The sequence below is a fragment of the Barbus barbus genome (assembly GCF_936440315.1).
Source record: "Barbus barbus genome assembly, chromosome: 14".
Taxonomy (NCBI): Eukaryota; Metazoa; Chordata; class Actinopteri; order Cypriniformes; family Cyprinidae; genus Barbus; species Barbus barbus.
This window is the reverse complement of record NC_136742.1, coordinates 28,109,512-28,124,323: the sequence shown is the minus strand read 5'-3', so window position 1 is coordinate 28,124,323 and position 14,812 is coordinate 28,109,512. Positions and strand designations below refer to the sequence as shown.

General features: G+C 36.7%; 1 protein-coding gene and 1 pseudogene across 2 annotated transcripts; both read right to left on the bottom strand.

Moving 5' to 3' along the window:
- Positions 1-866: 866 nt before the first annotated feature.
- Positions 867-8,296, bottom strand: LOC306879963 (syntaxin-7-like). Its single transcript, XM_079433192.1, has 10 exons — positions 8,225-8,296; positions 7,294-7,404; positions 6,897-6,966; positions 6,719-6,809; positions 6,478-6,615; positions 5,637-5,686; positions 5,458-5,554; positions 5,244-5,316; positions 4,111-4,193; positions 867-3,614 (listed from the first exon to the last, which is right to left on the bottom strand). Exons 2-10 carry the CDS (start codon positions 7,370-7,372, stop codon positions 3,519-3,521), a joined length of 777 nt encoding a protein of 258 aa, XP_079289318.1. The 5' UTR covers positions 7,373-7,404; positions 8,225-8,296; the 3' UTR covers positions 867-3,518.
- Positions 8,297-8,553: 257 nt separating this feature from the next.
- LOC306880403 (trace amine-associated receptor 13c-like) lies at positions 8,554-9,517 on the bottom strand (annotated as a pseudogene). The gene has a single exon. The product of its transcript is annotated as a trace amine-associated receptor 13c-like (transcript).
- Positions 9,518-14,812: the final 5,295 nt, after the last annotated feature.

Sequence of the window (14,812 nt, the reverse complement as noted above, 5' to 3'; positions counted from 1 at the left end):
CATTAAAACGGCTATTTTTAATCGCAGTGCCGTTTAACTGTAAAATGATGCCATTTTTGTTAATAGGCTTTCACTCTGTTGGCAAGGCTTCAAAATTAATTTTTTTACAACTTTTTACCAGATGGTGCCATTTTTTCAGGTTTGGTCTATAAAGGGTCTATAAAGCAAATACTTGCTTTATTCCTGGTCACGTTGGCTCACTGCTGTTAGATTCATGATGTGTGAAGCACTCTGGAGAGGCATCAAGTCTTTCTTCTTGTATTGTATAGAACAAAGTAACAATCAATTTGAATCTAATATTTGTATTTCCAGCAGAGTGAGTCCAGTCTCATTCGGTCCTCAGTGTAAAGAGCTTGCATTGTTCCCAGTGAGCAGGATGACACCAACTTTGGCAAAAAATATGTGTTGCTGATTTTTTTAAATACATAAATGTCTCCTCCCCCTGACAATAAATGTTTAATAATATGGTTCTGCTGGGAGTTCATGTAAAATACATCTTCACATAATCACTATCACTTTTTTTTCATTCTTTCATCATTATATACTAAATTTCAAACTCAATGCACAATTGTCATCAGATATTTGTCAGATTTGGGTTACTAAACCTGGCACTTTTATCCAAAGCAGTTTGAGAAGAATTATATAAAAGACAATAAACTGGCACAGATATATAGAAAATTAAATAATTAATGAGTCTGATTGACCAGAATCAATTATTGCTAACAAGTTGACAACATATATTGTCTTTTTTTGAATATTAATCTTTACTCAGATTCAGAATGGACACCAAATTGAGTTTCTCTCACGCCCAAGTTCAAAATAACAAACGCCTCTGGATTAACCACACATACAACTATATTTTTCTTCATTTATCTCCATAGCAGCATTTCAGTTGGTGATTCAATGGTGATTCAACATTATTTACATAATTTTCAATTTATATCTGCAGTAAATCATGAAAAAAAGATAAATTATTGCCCACATAATAAATTAATTAGGCAGCCCTTTAGCAAACATTCTGCATGTGTTACTCATTTTCAGCCCTGTGTCTGAGCAGGTCAAAGGTGAACTGACTGCCATTTGAGCTTAAAATGCAACTCCACATTTGACATTGTCTCCATCTAGTGGTTATTTCCCCATCAACAACCTGATTTAGTTCCCTTTAATGATTAACTGTACTCATTTCAGGTCATACAACATTTATATACAGCAATATCATACACACAGACAAATATTTAGTGACATTGCTGGTTTGTTGAAACTGTAGCATCTATTTCAGCATAATTTTATAAAGATGATTTTGGCACAGGGAGACTGGATACGTGGCTCATATAACGAACACGATTAAAAGGAATCGGGGAACACAAAGTGCATCAATCAGCAGTGCTTTACATTTTCTGAGATATGAGAAACTTTGCAGGGTCATATAATAAATCTGCACAGACATTTTTATCCATAACATTTCCACTGTTGTTGTTTTGTGCTTTGGATTCACACATTATCCCACTTATTTAAAAATAAAAAAATAAATTCTATCTATCTACACACACACACACACACACATGTTGGTTTTGCTATATTTGAGAGGACTCTCATAGGCGTAATGGTTTTTATACTGAACAAACTGTATGTGCTATTGCCCTACACCTACCCTACACCTAAACTTAGCCCTCACAGGAGACTTTGTGCATTTTTACATTTTAAGATAAACTTCATTTAGTATTTTTAATAATTTATTTTCCTTGTGAGGACCGGCCAAATGTCCTCACAAAGTCAAAAATCTCAGGCTTTACTATCCTTGTGGGGACATCTGGTCCTCACAAGTATAGCTAAACACGTACACACACACACACACACACACACACTCAGCACATGAGGTTTTGATTGACAATCTATGTGTGTATAGTAGGGGTGGCACGGTACACAGATGTCACGGTTCGGTACGTACCTCGGTTCGGGGGTCACGGTTCGATAAGATTTCGGTACGGTTCGGCATGTTTAGGGAAACACTATACTGTCAAATAACAATAAAGAACATAAGAATAATCTATCTAACTACAAGCAACAGCACAAATAAAAATACAATAGTGTAAAGATACAAATAAAATAATCAGTGATTTTCAGTTTTTTTTTTTTTATAAATTGAATAAAGTAATCAAAGGTAAAAGAACATTGCATATTTGACTGTATAAATTAAAGATTACTCTTTATTAAAGTTACAAAAGCGATTCAATCAAGAGCAGTGAGTGATTTATTTGTTGTTGCTGTTTATTTAATATTAAGAAAGTGCTGTCACTTTAAGAGAAAGCACTGATACTGTACGCCCAGTCGGCTATGTCTGCTATAGGATACTTACCAAGACGGGCATTTTGACAGAATTTTGTGTGAATTTATCCATTCAAACACAATTTCAGAGAGAGCTTCATATTTGCCCGCGTTCTGAAGCGCAGGTTTGCACGCTTCTGATGAGCGCACGCACAAATCTTCTCACTGCGCGCGCGAGCTCGCGTCCTCTGGCTCTTAAATGTTTGAACTGGCAGAGCTTACATGACTTTAGTTTAAACACCGATATCAACGTGTGCTGTTCAGGTCTCACCTGTGTGCGCGCGCTATCAGCACCCGGGTGATGACGGAATAAATGCTCATATTCCAGCATACGGCACTCGCATTGAACGAGTGAATGATTTGTCCACTTATTTTTTTTTTTCTTTCTCATCGCTGTTGTTGTAATGTACTGGGAGGCCAGAATGCGCATCCATTAATAGAAACATACATTAGCCGAACCCTATTTGTTTTACTTGTTATTTATAACAAACCACATGCGTTGTCAGAATTAAGTTGAACCGCGGTCCTAGCGCGTGCCGAACCGTGTGTGGAGAACCGTGCGGTTCGGTTTTTTTCCGCGAACCGTGCCACCCCTATCTATGGATAGATAGATAGATAGATAGATAGATAGATAGATAGATAGATAGATAGATAGATAGATAGATAGATAGATAGAACTGAATGAACCTGAAAATACACTACCAATCAAATTTTTAGTCATACTAATTATTTATTTAGACTAAATTAGATTTATTATGACTAGACTAATGTTTGACTGGTAGTGTTTTCAAATTTATTTATTACTCAAATACAGTGTTTGAGAGCAGTTTAAAAGTGAAGTGCACTTATCCACCTTTATAGCAGCAGCTTCATACTGACTGTCAGAGATAAAAACATTAATTTGTGCCATTTTCAAAACAATTTTAAACACAAGTTAAGCTCTATGTACAGTCTCTGTGGGATATTTAACCCAATGCATTTTTTAACAAATGGAGTTAAAATAAGTTTCTGTGGAAATGAACCACACACCAAACATGCCGTCCATAGAGCTTAACTTGTGTTATATATTCTGTTAGTGGCAATATCTTAACTGTATTTAGAAAGCAACTTAAGACAGCTTCACTTGGTGTCGAACCTCCATAACTCATTATAAACATGCCAGTACAAATGCTGTGGGATATCAAATGGTCAGCTCAATTTTTGACAGAAGCATAGATAATCAAACCAATGATGACAGCCACCACAATCAGAACAGCGATCAGGATGAAAATCTTCTTGCGGAATGACGTCTACAGTGAAAAGAAGAAATGAGTCACTAGCATAATATTAAAAATAATAAGGGTTGTCAATTTAGCATGTTAATAAAATAGTACATTTAATTAATTATTATATATTTCATTTAATAGCAATATAACGTTAAAAACTTAATGCAAATTTACTTGAGCTGTAATATAATATAATAAACCCTCATAAAAGTAGGCCGTACACCAACTCAAACATGCCAGTGCAAGGGAAGCTTACAGGCAAATTGCAACTTAAATTTGCATCCATTTCTCACACAAAGTTAGCATATGACTAAAGAGCACTTGGACTATAGTGCACAAGTCATATGGGCTATGTTTACGGTGCTCTTTCATTCTTTTGGTGCTTGATAGTGTCCGTCTCCATCTACTTTCATTAGGCTAAATTTCTTGTTGTGTGTTCCACAGCAGGAATAAGATAATATGGGTTTGAAATGATGTAAGGATGAGTGAATGATGGGTCATTAGTAAAATTAAGCTGTACCTGGTAACTTGCTGCTCTGGTCAGTTGTTGTGTGGCCGACTGCACATTCATCTCTGCATTTGATACATTGGCCTCTATACTGTCTGCAAGATGGGATGGAGATAAACAGAGGTAAGACTTTAACAGTTAAACACTGAATTGTCAGTTTTGCACTGACAACTAACCAAATATTCTGACTCTATCATCAAAAGGTTATTATTCATTGTTTAAAACATGGATAATGCATTGTCCCCTTGGATAATAATAATATTTTTTTTCAGAACTTCATTTAAAATCCTTTATTTCATCATTCATTCAGGTATGCATGCCAAATATTTGGTGGACAGCACAGCCATTGATGCAAACTCTTGTAATTTTGATGAAATATCACATATGTAAACAACACAATGTGTGCTTACTAATAGCTCACGTCTTATCATTAAAAGTTTAATGCTTGAACAAACAGTCCCACTGAGCCGGTTTGTGTGAATCCTCGCAGGCCTTCATTATCAGCATCTGCTTCTCCATTTTAACACCTTTAATTGTACTTTCCTGTCTGAGAGTTTCATCACTATACAGACACTCCCTCAGAACCACGTCTAAACGAAACCACACAGATATATTTATTTTCTATCATTTTTATTTTTAGAGGAAAAAAGTTAAATAAAGGAAAAATTTGTTGCTCAATGACAATTTCCTTAAATTGTAGGAAGCTTCTGTTCATACAGAGACAGACAAATAGCATTAACCCTGACGGAGGCAGAGATTTGTTTACTGTCCACAAGATTTTGGCTCAGTAGTCACAGGACAGCCTCCACGTGTTTACTTTTCAACAATGAAATGACACATGAGCACATTCTGGCGCAAGCCAAGTTGGTCTGACACCTATGTTTGGGTTGTTTAATGATACGAATGCTTTTTTCTGAACTCTTGTGTGAACTGAACCGAGTCATTTTGAAGCTGTTTATATATTGGACTCATTATAAGCGATACAGGCCTAATATCAGAGATTTCAGAAATTAACTGTTTTGATTTCGGTAACAAGTTTCGAGCATCTGGCAACTTCCCAAACAACCTCACAGAGAGTTCTGCCTGGTTGCTGCTCAGTTTTATTAAGAAAGTGTAAAAACCTAGTTATATCTATCTGATCTTACCAATCATGTCTCCCTGTTCATACACCATCATGCCCAGATCTCTGAAGATTTCATTAATGTCTGTGATGTCCGACTGAAAAACAAGAGGGTATGTTTTACACATCTCTAAATGTTTTGCACAGCAAAAAACAACCATTCAAAAAGCATTACATTAGCACAATACTTGTCACTTGTAAACGAGCTTTTGCTGTTTCTGTGCTTGAATGCGTCTCACCTCCAGCCGTCTGATTGCTGATTCTCTCTCCTGAATGAGCTGCAGATCTTCCTCTGTGATGGCTTCATCATAGCTCTGAGTTTGAGCATGAACCTCACTGAAAACACATTTTTTTAAAAATGTATAAATGTGACAAGCAGAGGTGGTGGAAAAGCACTTAAAAGTTAAAAGTGTCTAACCTTTGAAAGGGTGATGAAAATCCTCCAAACCCATCATCTCTATCACCAACCTATGAACAGATAGAAGACTGTGAGGAAAACATATACACTGTAAAAAAAAAAAGTTCTCAACTTTTTGTTGTATAAACTTAAAACAACAAGTTGAGAAAACTAAAAAATCTGCTGAAGTTTGTTGCCTTAAAATATTAAGTTGGCTCAAATTTTTTTACAGTGTAGAAAACCGTAATATAGTGCCAACATGCACCTACTCCCTTTTATTACTCACAAAAAACACCATTATACTTTGAGCAAACTATTATCTGCAGTATAAAACGGTAATGCAACAAAACAGTGATTCACAATCATCTTTTTAAACTAACATTCAATGCATCCTATCCGGAGTCATATGGGGCTTTTAAGTAGTGTATATAACCAGGGATATTATGTCTAACTAAAACCATAAAAATGGTTACACTTATTTTATTTCAGCTGGTTGCCATGACAACATTTCTCCTTTTCAAACTAAAACTAATGCTAATAAATAAAAATGAATAGAAACTACATAGATATATGTAAACAAATTAAAATTGCAAAGCACAACAGAATTAAAAACTTTATGTAAAATTAAATTACAAACAATAAAAATGAATTCAGTAAATGAATAAAAACAATAATAGTAAATAAATGGTACTAAAATAATGCTGTATAACTAACAAAAAGATGAAATACTGTATAGAAACCAGCACTTTAATGTTTGTTATTAGTGTCTCTATAAATTATCTTAATTTCAACCTTCAGCTGGGTAGATATTAATTCATTTATGTAATTCTTTCAGCCCTAGTGTGAAACAGATGAAACTTACTGAAAGTCTCGAGCTCGCTCGGACACGCGCCACAAACTCCGTCTCCTTCTTTGCTACCTCTCGCTGAGCTTTCTGAAAAACGGCTAGCGCGTTGGAGAATTCAGAGATGAGACGTTCTCGCTGGATTTTTCTTTGCCGCTGTGTGAGAAAAGAGGAACGTCATATCTGAGCAGGACTGTTAAAAGGATAGTAAACAATCAAAATATTCTTCAAAATATGTGGGACAGTGAGAAAGCTGTACCTGTTCTGTGGTCACAGGTAAAGCATTGAAATCTTTCATGCATTTGTCTGTCACTTTAGCAAGCTGATTGACCCTCTGCTGTTTCTCCTGTCTGTATATTTTGACAAATACAAACAAATATAATTGGATTGTGTGGTCAATTAAAGGGAACTGAACTAGCTGCTTGTATTCAACTCACAATGACTGTCGCAGGTCAGTCGTGTCTTGTGCTGTTCCAAAATGTCTCATCATCTGCTGGATTTCATTAGCTGGTAAAAACAAAGACAATGACAAACACACCTCCTGTGACATTGGTTTATGTAAAAGTACACATTATGGTTTCCATTCATTTCCATAATAAATTCACCTACACACTTTTGCATGTTGTGGTTTGTAGATGTGTTTTTTCTCATTACAATGAGTAACAGAAATACGGACAACATTTGGTTCAAGAACTGAGCGACCTTTGTTAATTTTAACCAAAATGGAAGGTTTTATAATATATTATAGATATATAAAACGCATGCTGGTTCAACATTTATGTTCAACAGTCTTCACATCACATACATAAGGATGGATGTAGTAAAACTACTCACTTAGCAATGTTATTCTCTGGATATTTGAACTTATAGTCTGCGCCAGCACATTTGCATCACCTCCGCCTGATCCAGACATGATGCAGATCTTTACAGAATGAATCACCAAACCTAGAAAGATTACGTTAAATCAAATTTACAGGGTAAATATGTTTATATATGATACAAAACATTAATATATCCTTTCAATTTTTTTTGTATTGCTTATAAACACTTAGTTTGTCTTAAATTCAAATACTGTAACACTTAAAATATTTTTGTGCATTCATTCCTCCACTCACTTTCAGGCAATCAATATATTAAGGTGCTATATTCAGACAAGCATGGACTTTATAAGTATAAATAAATGTAGATTAAACAGAATATGTTATTATTATTATTATTTCTCTCATATATTTTCATAAATGTCATGTCTGGGCCAGCTGTCATGTGTTGTATACTATTTACAGTCCAGAACAGTATAATGGTAAATAGCCTATAATGTGCCTTTCACATTGTGACAACTTGCCCCATATAGTGTGACTACGTTCTTCGCTTTAAATATCTCTTAATAGTTCAGTAATGATACGAAAACAGCAAACTTAGTGCTGTTCAAATGTTATCAGGCTATTAGACCTTGTTCATCTGACTAGTTTAGTGTACTGCACCTGCAAAACGAAAGAATGCGGAAATCACAGCGCCCGAACTCACAAACACATTCATTTATAAAATCAGACAGTCTTCATTTTGACAAATATGAATGAGCGTGTGGGACTGTTTCAAACACATGTTTAGATCACGCGCTGTCAAAGACAGTTCACACTGAATGAAGATCAGAATCAGCGACGCACTGACTTCTTCTGTAAAGTCCTTCTTAATTAAGTCTATGTACTTTCACTGAGTACAATGGCACGTCTTTTACTTTGATTTGTAAATGACTTGTTTAGTTTACCTGGATTTCCCGAGTGAAACTCCGAGTCTCCAGCTGATTTCTTGACGCCTGTCACGTGATTTCGCTTCACTCTTCCGCGTTAGTTCATAAACAAGGGCTTTGGTTTACAGGTATCTTCATTCGCAAATATTTGATGGCTGTTTCAAAATATAAGGCTTACCTCAGCTAAAAAAGAAACCATATCTTGTTCTTGAGTTTGTTTCACTGCAGTCTAGTTAGAAATAAAGTAGATATTAATATGAATCACGCATGGGTTATCTTTATTGGACACAAGGCCACAGATCACCAATGCAAATATAATTTTTGTAACACATACATGCATTTCCATATTAATAGTCTTCAGGAAATAATTTAATCTGGTTAGTGGCTGTCTGCAGTATTTTTAGGGTATCCACAAGCTTCACTGACCTTTTGAACCCAGGGTAAGATATTGCAAAGGGATTGATGCATGAAACAAACAGAGTAAAGCAGAGAGGATCACAGATGACTTCTGAAATTGTTTCATATTAAGCATACTTATATACCAGGGAACCCAGCAAATGAAATACACAAAGACAATTATGCTCAATGTTTTTGTTGCTTTCACTTCTGATTTCTGTATTTTCCTGTGATGCCCTTTTCTTTGAAGTGTTGGAAATGGCTTTAGCTTGTCTCAAGGCCACAGTGAGAATTCTTACATACGAAATTAACATTATTATACACGGAGCAATGAAACTAACTATCAAGTCGGCTGGACCCCAGGCGTTGCTGACAACCACTGCACATTCCCTTAGACAGAAGACAATTTTTCCTGTCAGGTTTGAATTTCCCAAATCCAGTGGTACTAGATTATAACATATGGACACAGACCATCTTAAACTTATGCACATCAGTGTTTTTCTAATTGTCAGACATATACATGAGTGGCTCACATACAGCAAAAATATCAATAGCTACAAGCATGATATTGAAGAGGGATGCAGACCCAAGAACAGACATTATAATACGAAAGATTTGACAGTGTGACTTTCCCATATAAAAACAGGAGTTAATGCTTCTAATGCTTTCAACCGGCATCACACATATTCCTACCAAGAAGTCAGATAGGGCCAGTGAGAGGATGAGGAGGTTGGCCGGTGTGTGAAGCTGCTTGAAAACTGTAATAGAGATGATGACAAGTATATTTCCACACACCGTCAGCACAGAGATTGCAGATATGTACAAGAACAAGAATACATTGACATAATTCTTATGAAAGTCAAGTGAACAGCTTGTATTCCAGTGGAGAAGGCAGTGATGTTCAAGAAATTCCATGGAGAAAGTCTTCACTGCTTTAAAGCTCAAGGCGATTCGACTGCAGATCCAGAATCCTTAAGCAGAACCTCACTGCCAGTTTGCTTATATGTGGCTGAGAATTAGATCAGCTACAGTCATAAACAGCATTTACGGATGTTGACAAGAGTTTAATTTTGTTAATGAGCATGTTATCCCCCATTCTACCTTACTCATGTAAACAATCAGTAAGAAAACAAGCTAATTATGAGCAATAGGACAAATAAACACAATACAACAAAGACAAGTTAAATAGTGCTTTAAGTTGTTCTGGTAGGCCTAATATTCAAGAAATGCTTCAGAAGTCCAATCAAGACATCAAATATTAAAATAAAAAACAGTTTGCATTGAATAGGCTACAAAAGTTATTCGGTAAAGAGCAGTGAGTGATTTTCTCTTTTTCTTTTGTTGTTTTATATACTTTAAATGGCAAAGACTGCAGCAGATATATTATGCTGCTGTCACTTTAAGACCTAATGAATAGATCTAATATACTCTACTCATACACATTCGATCTTCTCCTAATATTTTACAGATTGTGTTTGTGTGAATATATAAACACAGGGTACTTTCTCATTTCCTCATATTTCTTTATCTCTCTAATGCTGGCTGCACACTAGACGATTATAAGGCCGATTTTACTGTACTGTACTGTATGTAAGTTTTTGTCTCTACTAAAGCATAAAAATACCATAATATGTTTGCAAATATGTAAGAAACATGCTAAGTTAAAGCTGCAGTCCGTAACGTTTTTTGGTTAAAAATGATCCAAAATCAATATTTGAGCAAGTACATAACAGTGTTCAAAACTATCGCCTTCCCTTATCAAAAAGAAGTATACTTCAAGTTTATAATATTAAGTATACTTAAGTAAAGATCAAGTATATTTTTAAGTATACTTTATGTAGTAAGTATACAAATATCAGTGTACTAGTAGTATACTTGAGAGTGTGCTATTTCAATACTCCTTGGGATTAAATTGGCCCACTTTCTAGTATATAAAAGTATAATAATTAGTATAATAAAACCATTTGAGTGGTACGGGTAGATTTTAACGGGAAATTCGAGCATGGCACTGCGTCATTACGTCATGTAAACATAAAGAAGTTGTCCCGGCTACTAGGCTATGGCATGTGAAGATCCTGCAGGTGGTGCATCGTTTCTAGCCTTTTCTCACAGCAGCTAGAATAATTAAACGTAGGGCCTATAACTTTGATGGCGGATTGTAATCCAGAAAGGATTATGTGATTATGAAACACGTGAATTAAATTAAATTATATTCCAGTTTTAAATGTGCTTCTTCTAATTACGGATAGCCTGGGACACCACAAGATTTGTATTTTAAAGAAGACAAGTTCGAAGGGAGTATAATTTGCTTTTTGGGTTCAAATAATTTCTTAATAAGAAATTCGAATGGCATGACAATTAGATTAGACTGTACAGAAATTGAAATCTACATGTTAATACACACTATACTCACAGTCATGCAATGCTGATGTTGTTAAAATTAATAATTTGAGAATAAAGCATAACAATAATAACAATTTGCACGGTTTGATGTGACTTGTCATAAAGAGACTTTGCCAGAACCTTACACTCTAAAAAATGCTGGGTTAAATACAATATGGACGAACCCAGCGGTTGGGTTACTGCCCAGAAGGTTGGGTTAAACATTGAACCCAACTGTTGGTTGAAAACAACCCAGCATGTGTTCTGTCCAATATTTACCCAGCACTGGGTTATTTTTAACCCAGCATTTTTTAGAGTGAACAAAAACCTCAAAAGTTTGCAATGACTTCAGTAATTACTAGAGAGTTATCACAATCTTCACTTTAGAATACTGATTCAAATAATTAGTAATTCCTTCTGAAGAAGTTGGTAATACTTGAGTCATTACTAGTGGGATACCATGACCTTCACTTTAGAATTAATTATACATTATGCATTATTCATATTATGCACATTTAACCAAGCATTATTACTTACTAAATCATTAATCAGAGTTTCTTGTTAGATACTAGTAGTTACTAGAGTGCTAATATTGCGTTCCTCATGTGTTCTTGTGTAATTCATTAATGATGGAACAGTGTTACCCAAAAAACAGTATGTGACAAAAGAAGTGTGTCCAAGCCAAGATTACATTCATACTCCAGACAAACACTTCAAAAAGAGCAAGTGGGGTGGAAAAATTGATGTAAGGGTCAATCAAAGAATTAATAAAAAAAGGCAGCCAGCAAATAATAAAAGCACCCACGACCACACCGAGAGTTTTTGCTGCTTTGCATTTAGATCATCGAGAACTTTTAAACACATACTCATTTTCATGCTGGTTTGCCTCACTGAGTTCCCTATCTGTCGGTCACTACGAGTTATGTCGTGACGACATAGGGGATTTACTTGGAAGCCCCAAACATCTCTGACTTGAGAGAAAACGCCAATGAAAATTGGCTAGTGGATTTTGCATACCTGAGCCACGCCCCGTACATACGGGTATAAAAGGGCGACAGGTGCATCCTGTCAAAGCCAGGCAAGGCAAGGCAAGGCAAGGCAAGGCAAGGCAAGGCAAGGCAAGGCAAGGCAAGGCAAGGCAAGGCAAGGCAAGGCAAGGCAAGGCAAGGCAAAACTAAATGGGCTCCGTAGCGTAGCTATCGCTAGGAGAGTGATAAACGCTATACAATACTCGGCAATGACAGAGAGAAAGTCCAAGGCTTATAAAGCGTGTGTGATTGTGTGATCAGCTGTGTAATCAGAGCAATGTGAGATTGGTGACAGCTGTGTGTCGTCAGTGCAATGGATGATGGGATTTGTAGTCCAATGGTATAGTGCAACAGTGGTGTAGTGCAAGAGTCCATTTGGTGAGCGGGTGACCTCTGGTGGTGAGTGAACAGAAGTTCATGGACCGGATTCGTGACAGCTAGGCCTAAATATTGCCTTGACCATTATGTCCAATTCAACCCACAAATCTCCTTTTTTTATACAAAAATACAACATTTACACCATATGAACTAAAGGCTTATATTTTTAGTTTGTATTGATTTTTTTAAATTCATATTTTCATTAATCTTGTTTGTATTACTTTTCTAAACTTCACTCCTTATTATTCTGTATTATCTAATTAGCACAATCAGAATGATACAACTCCAGATGCTCTGAGGTGAATGTTTTCACTCCTGTAGGGATCAATCAGAGTCAAGTGTGATTCTTTTGGAGTTTAATGAGGACAGGTGTGAATGTGCCGATAAACAGCAGGACGTATTGCAAACATATTTATTACGTATAATAAGTCCCTCAGCTCGCAAACATTTTTAGATGGAGACAAAAATCTAACCACCAGTTATTTCCACAACAGGATTTCTGTAGAGTCAAAAATTACTCAGGTATAATGTCACAGTTTCACTGGAGGAATCAAAAAGAAATTTGATTGGGATTTTAAGCATATTCTAATGAAATATTTAAATAATGTAAATGACTGACTGAATGTATACTTAACACACATTAACATTTTCAAAGACAAATCAGCAATCATTCCACTCCTTCAAAGGCAAAGGGCTGTTTTTCAACAATGATCTATGAATTGAAACTATAATCTAGCTTTAATATTTCATATATCAAGAATCATTAACATGGGTTGGTGAGTGAGTTTTGCAGCATCTTTATCAACACCATAAAAGCATGAAAAAAGGATCCCATCATGCCATTGGACATTTTTGACCATATTAACATTTGAAATCACATTTCCACCATATTTCAAATGATGTATTGTATTGTATGATTGAAATGACGATGATTAAAAAGGCATTTTGAGAACAAAATTTTTGACTTCGTGTCTTACAAAGGCCAGTTTCATATCTAGCATTCCATTTATCCTGAATGCACAGAAATTTTCCTTTTCCACACTTTACAGCTTGACTGGAAATGACGCAGAAAAAAATTATTTTCTCCACAGTAAAAAAGTTTTTCAAGTTGTAAACAAAGATCAATGTTTTACAGGTAAATACTATTTCAGACTTTATACTTCCAAAATTCATGATTAATTCAATGTGTTACTTAACGTTTTGCTGTGATTATTTGTGAAATTTACTAGCAATTTTTGTGGGAAATTTTTTCGATTTGCATTTACCTAGACTTATCTAAAATTTACCAAGATTTTTCTTCAAACATCACATGTCTCATATTTCATCTAAAGATCTTCACTGACCCTGTTAAGTATTATTGGGGCAAAAGTTTTAGTCATGTTGGAAATGACATCACAACTGAGCGACAGCTTACTGTACTTCTTATAGAATCACGCCAATTCATTGGCTGATGGTGCAGATGCCGTCTTCGACGTTCTTATGTCACCTCCTTATACTGGTGAACGCGCCTCAGATTTCTCTGCCTTCATGAAGCGGCCATATTAGCCCTTCTGTTGCGATTTTTCTGGCCCAATTTCGATCGTTTTCTCTTGGGATTTCTTCGTTTGCACTTCGGCGACTGCTGTAGTGGAACTCTGTTCTCCTTGCGGTGAGGTGCCATGGAGTATCGTCGCTGCCAGCCGCTGTGTTCTCGCTTCAGGCACGTGACGCTGTTTCCTTCGGGCTAGATGATGTGTTATTCACAGCAGCATCCGAGGATTTCGGGCCTGCTTTAGTTGATGCTCTCCCGCCTAGCGGCCAGGAAGCGAAGCCTTCTGCGGCCTACTCAGAGCTTGTGGATGTGCTTTCGCGCGCCACTGAAAAGCTCTCCGTTGATTGACACGACGAGCCCCGCGAATCTCAGTCGTCTAAACTCGACAAGCGGTTCCTTAGCGGCCCAAATTCAAGGCCTGAACGGAGTAAGCTACCATTTTTCAGCGATCTGCATCGCGAGATCTCCAGATCCTGGAAACAGCCTTTCTCATCCCATCTTACTAACGCAGCAGCCGCTGACTTCACCAACCTAGTGGGTTCTGTGGAGCAAGACTATACCGCCATTCCGGTGATTGAGGACACGCTAGCCTCTCACCTCTCGCCGTCTTTGGTGCCTTCATGGTTGGAAGTCCCGCCCCCTCCTTCCAACCAAACCATGTAGGACCACTTCCGCCCATAATGGCGAAGTCCTACATTGCAGCTGGTCAGGCAGGCATGGCCCTCCACACTATGGCCATCCTCCAAGCCTACCAGGTGGATGTCCTCAAAGAGATGGATGAGGGTGGCGGCCTGACTCCAGAGGCAGTCAAAGAGCTCCGTAAAGCCACGGACTTGGCCCTGAGAGCCACTAAGCACATTGCTCGTGCTGTATGACGCTCTATGGCGGGCT

What these genes read in the sequence shown, in the direction of transcription:
- LOC306879963 (XM_079433192.1), bottom strand. Translation starts at nt 7,372, where the DNA reads ATGTCTGGATCAGGCGGAGGTGATGCAAATGTGCTGGCGCAGACTATA. An exon ending in TGAACAGGGAGACATGATTG is followed by an intron (nt 4,194 to 5,243) that starts GTAAGATCAGAT and finishes CCCATCTTGCAG; the next exon opens with ACAGTATAGAGGCCAATGTA. An exon ending in CCAGAGCAGCAAGTTACCAG is followed by an intron (nt 3,615 to 4,110) that starts GTACAGCTTAAT and finishes TTTTCACTGTAG; the next exon opens with ACGTCATTCCGCAAGAAGAT.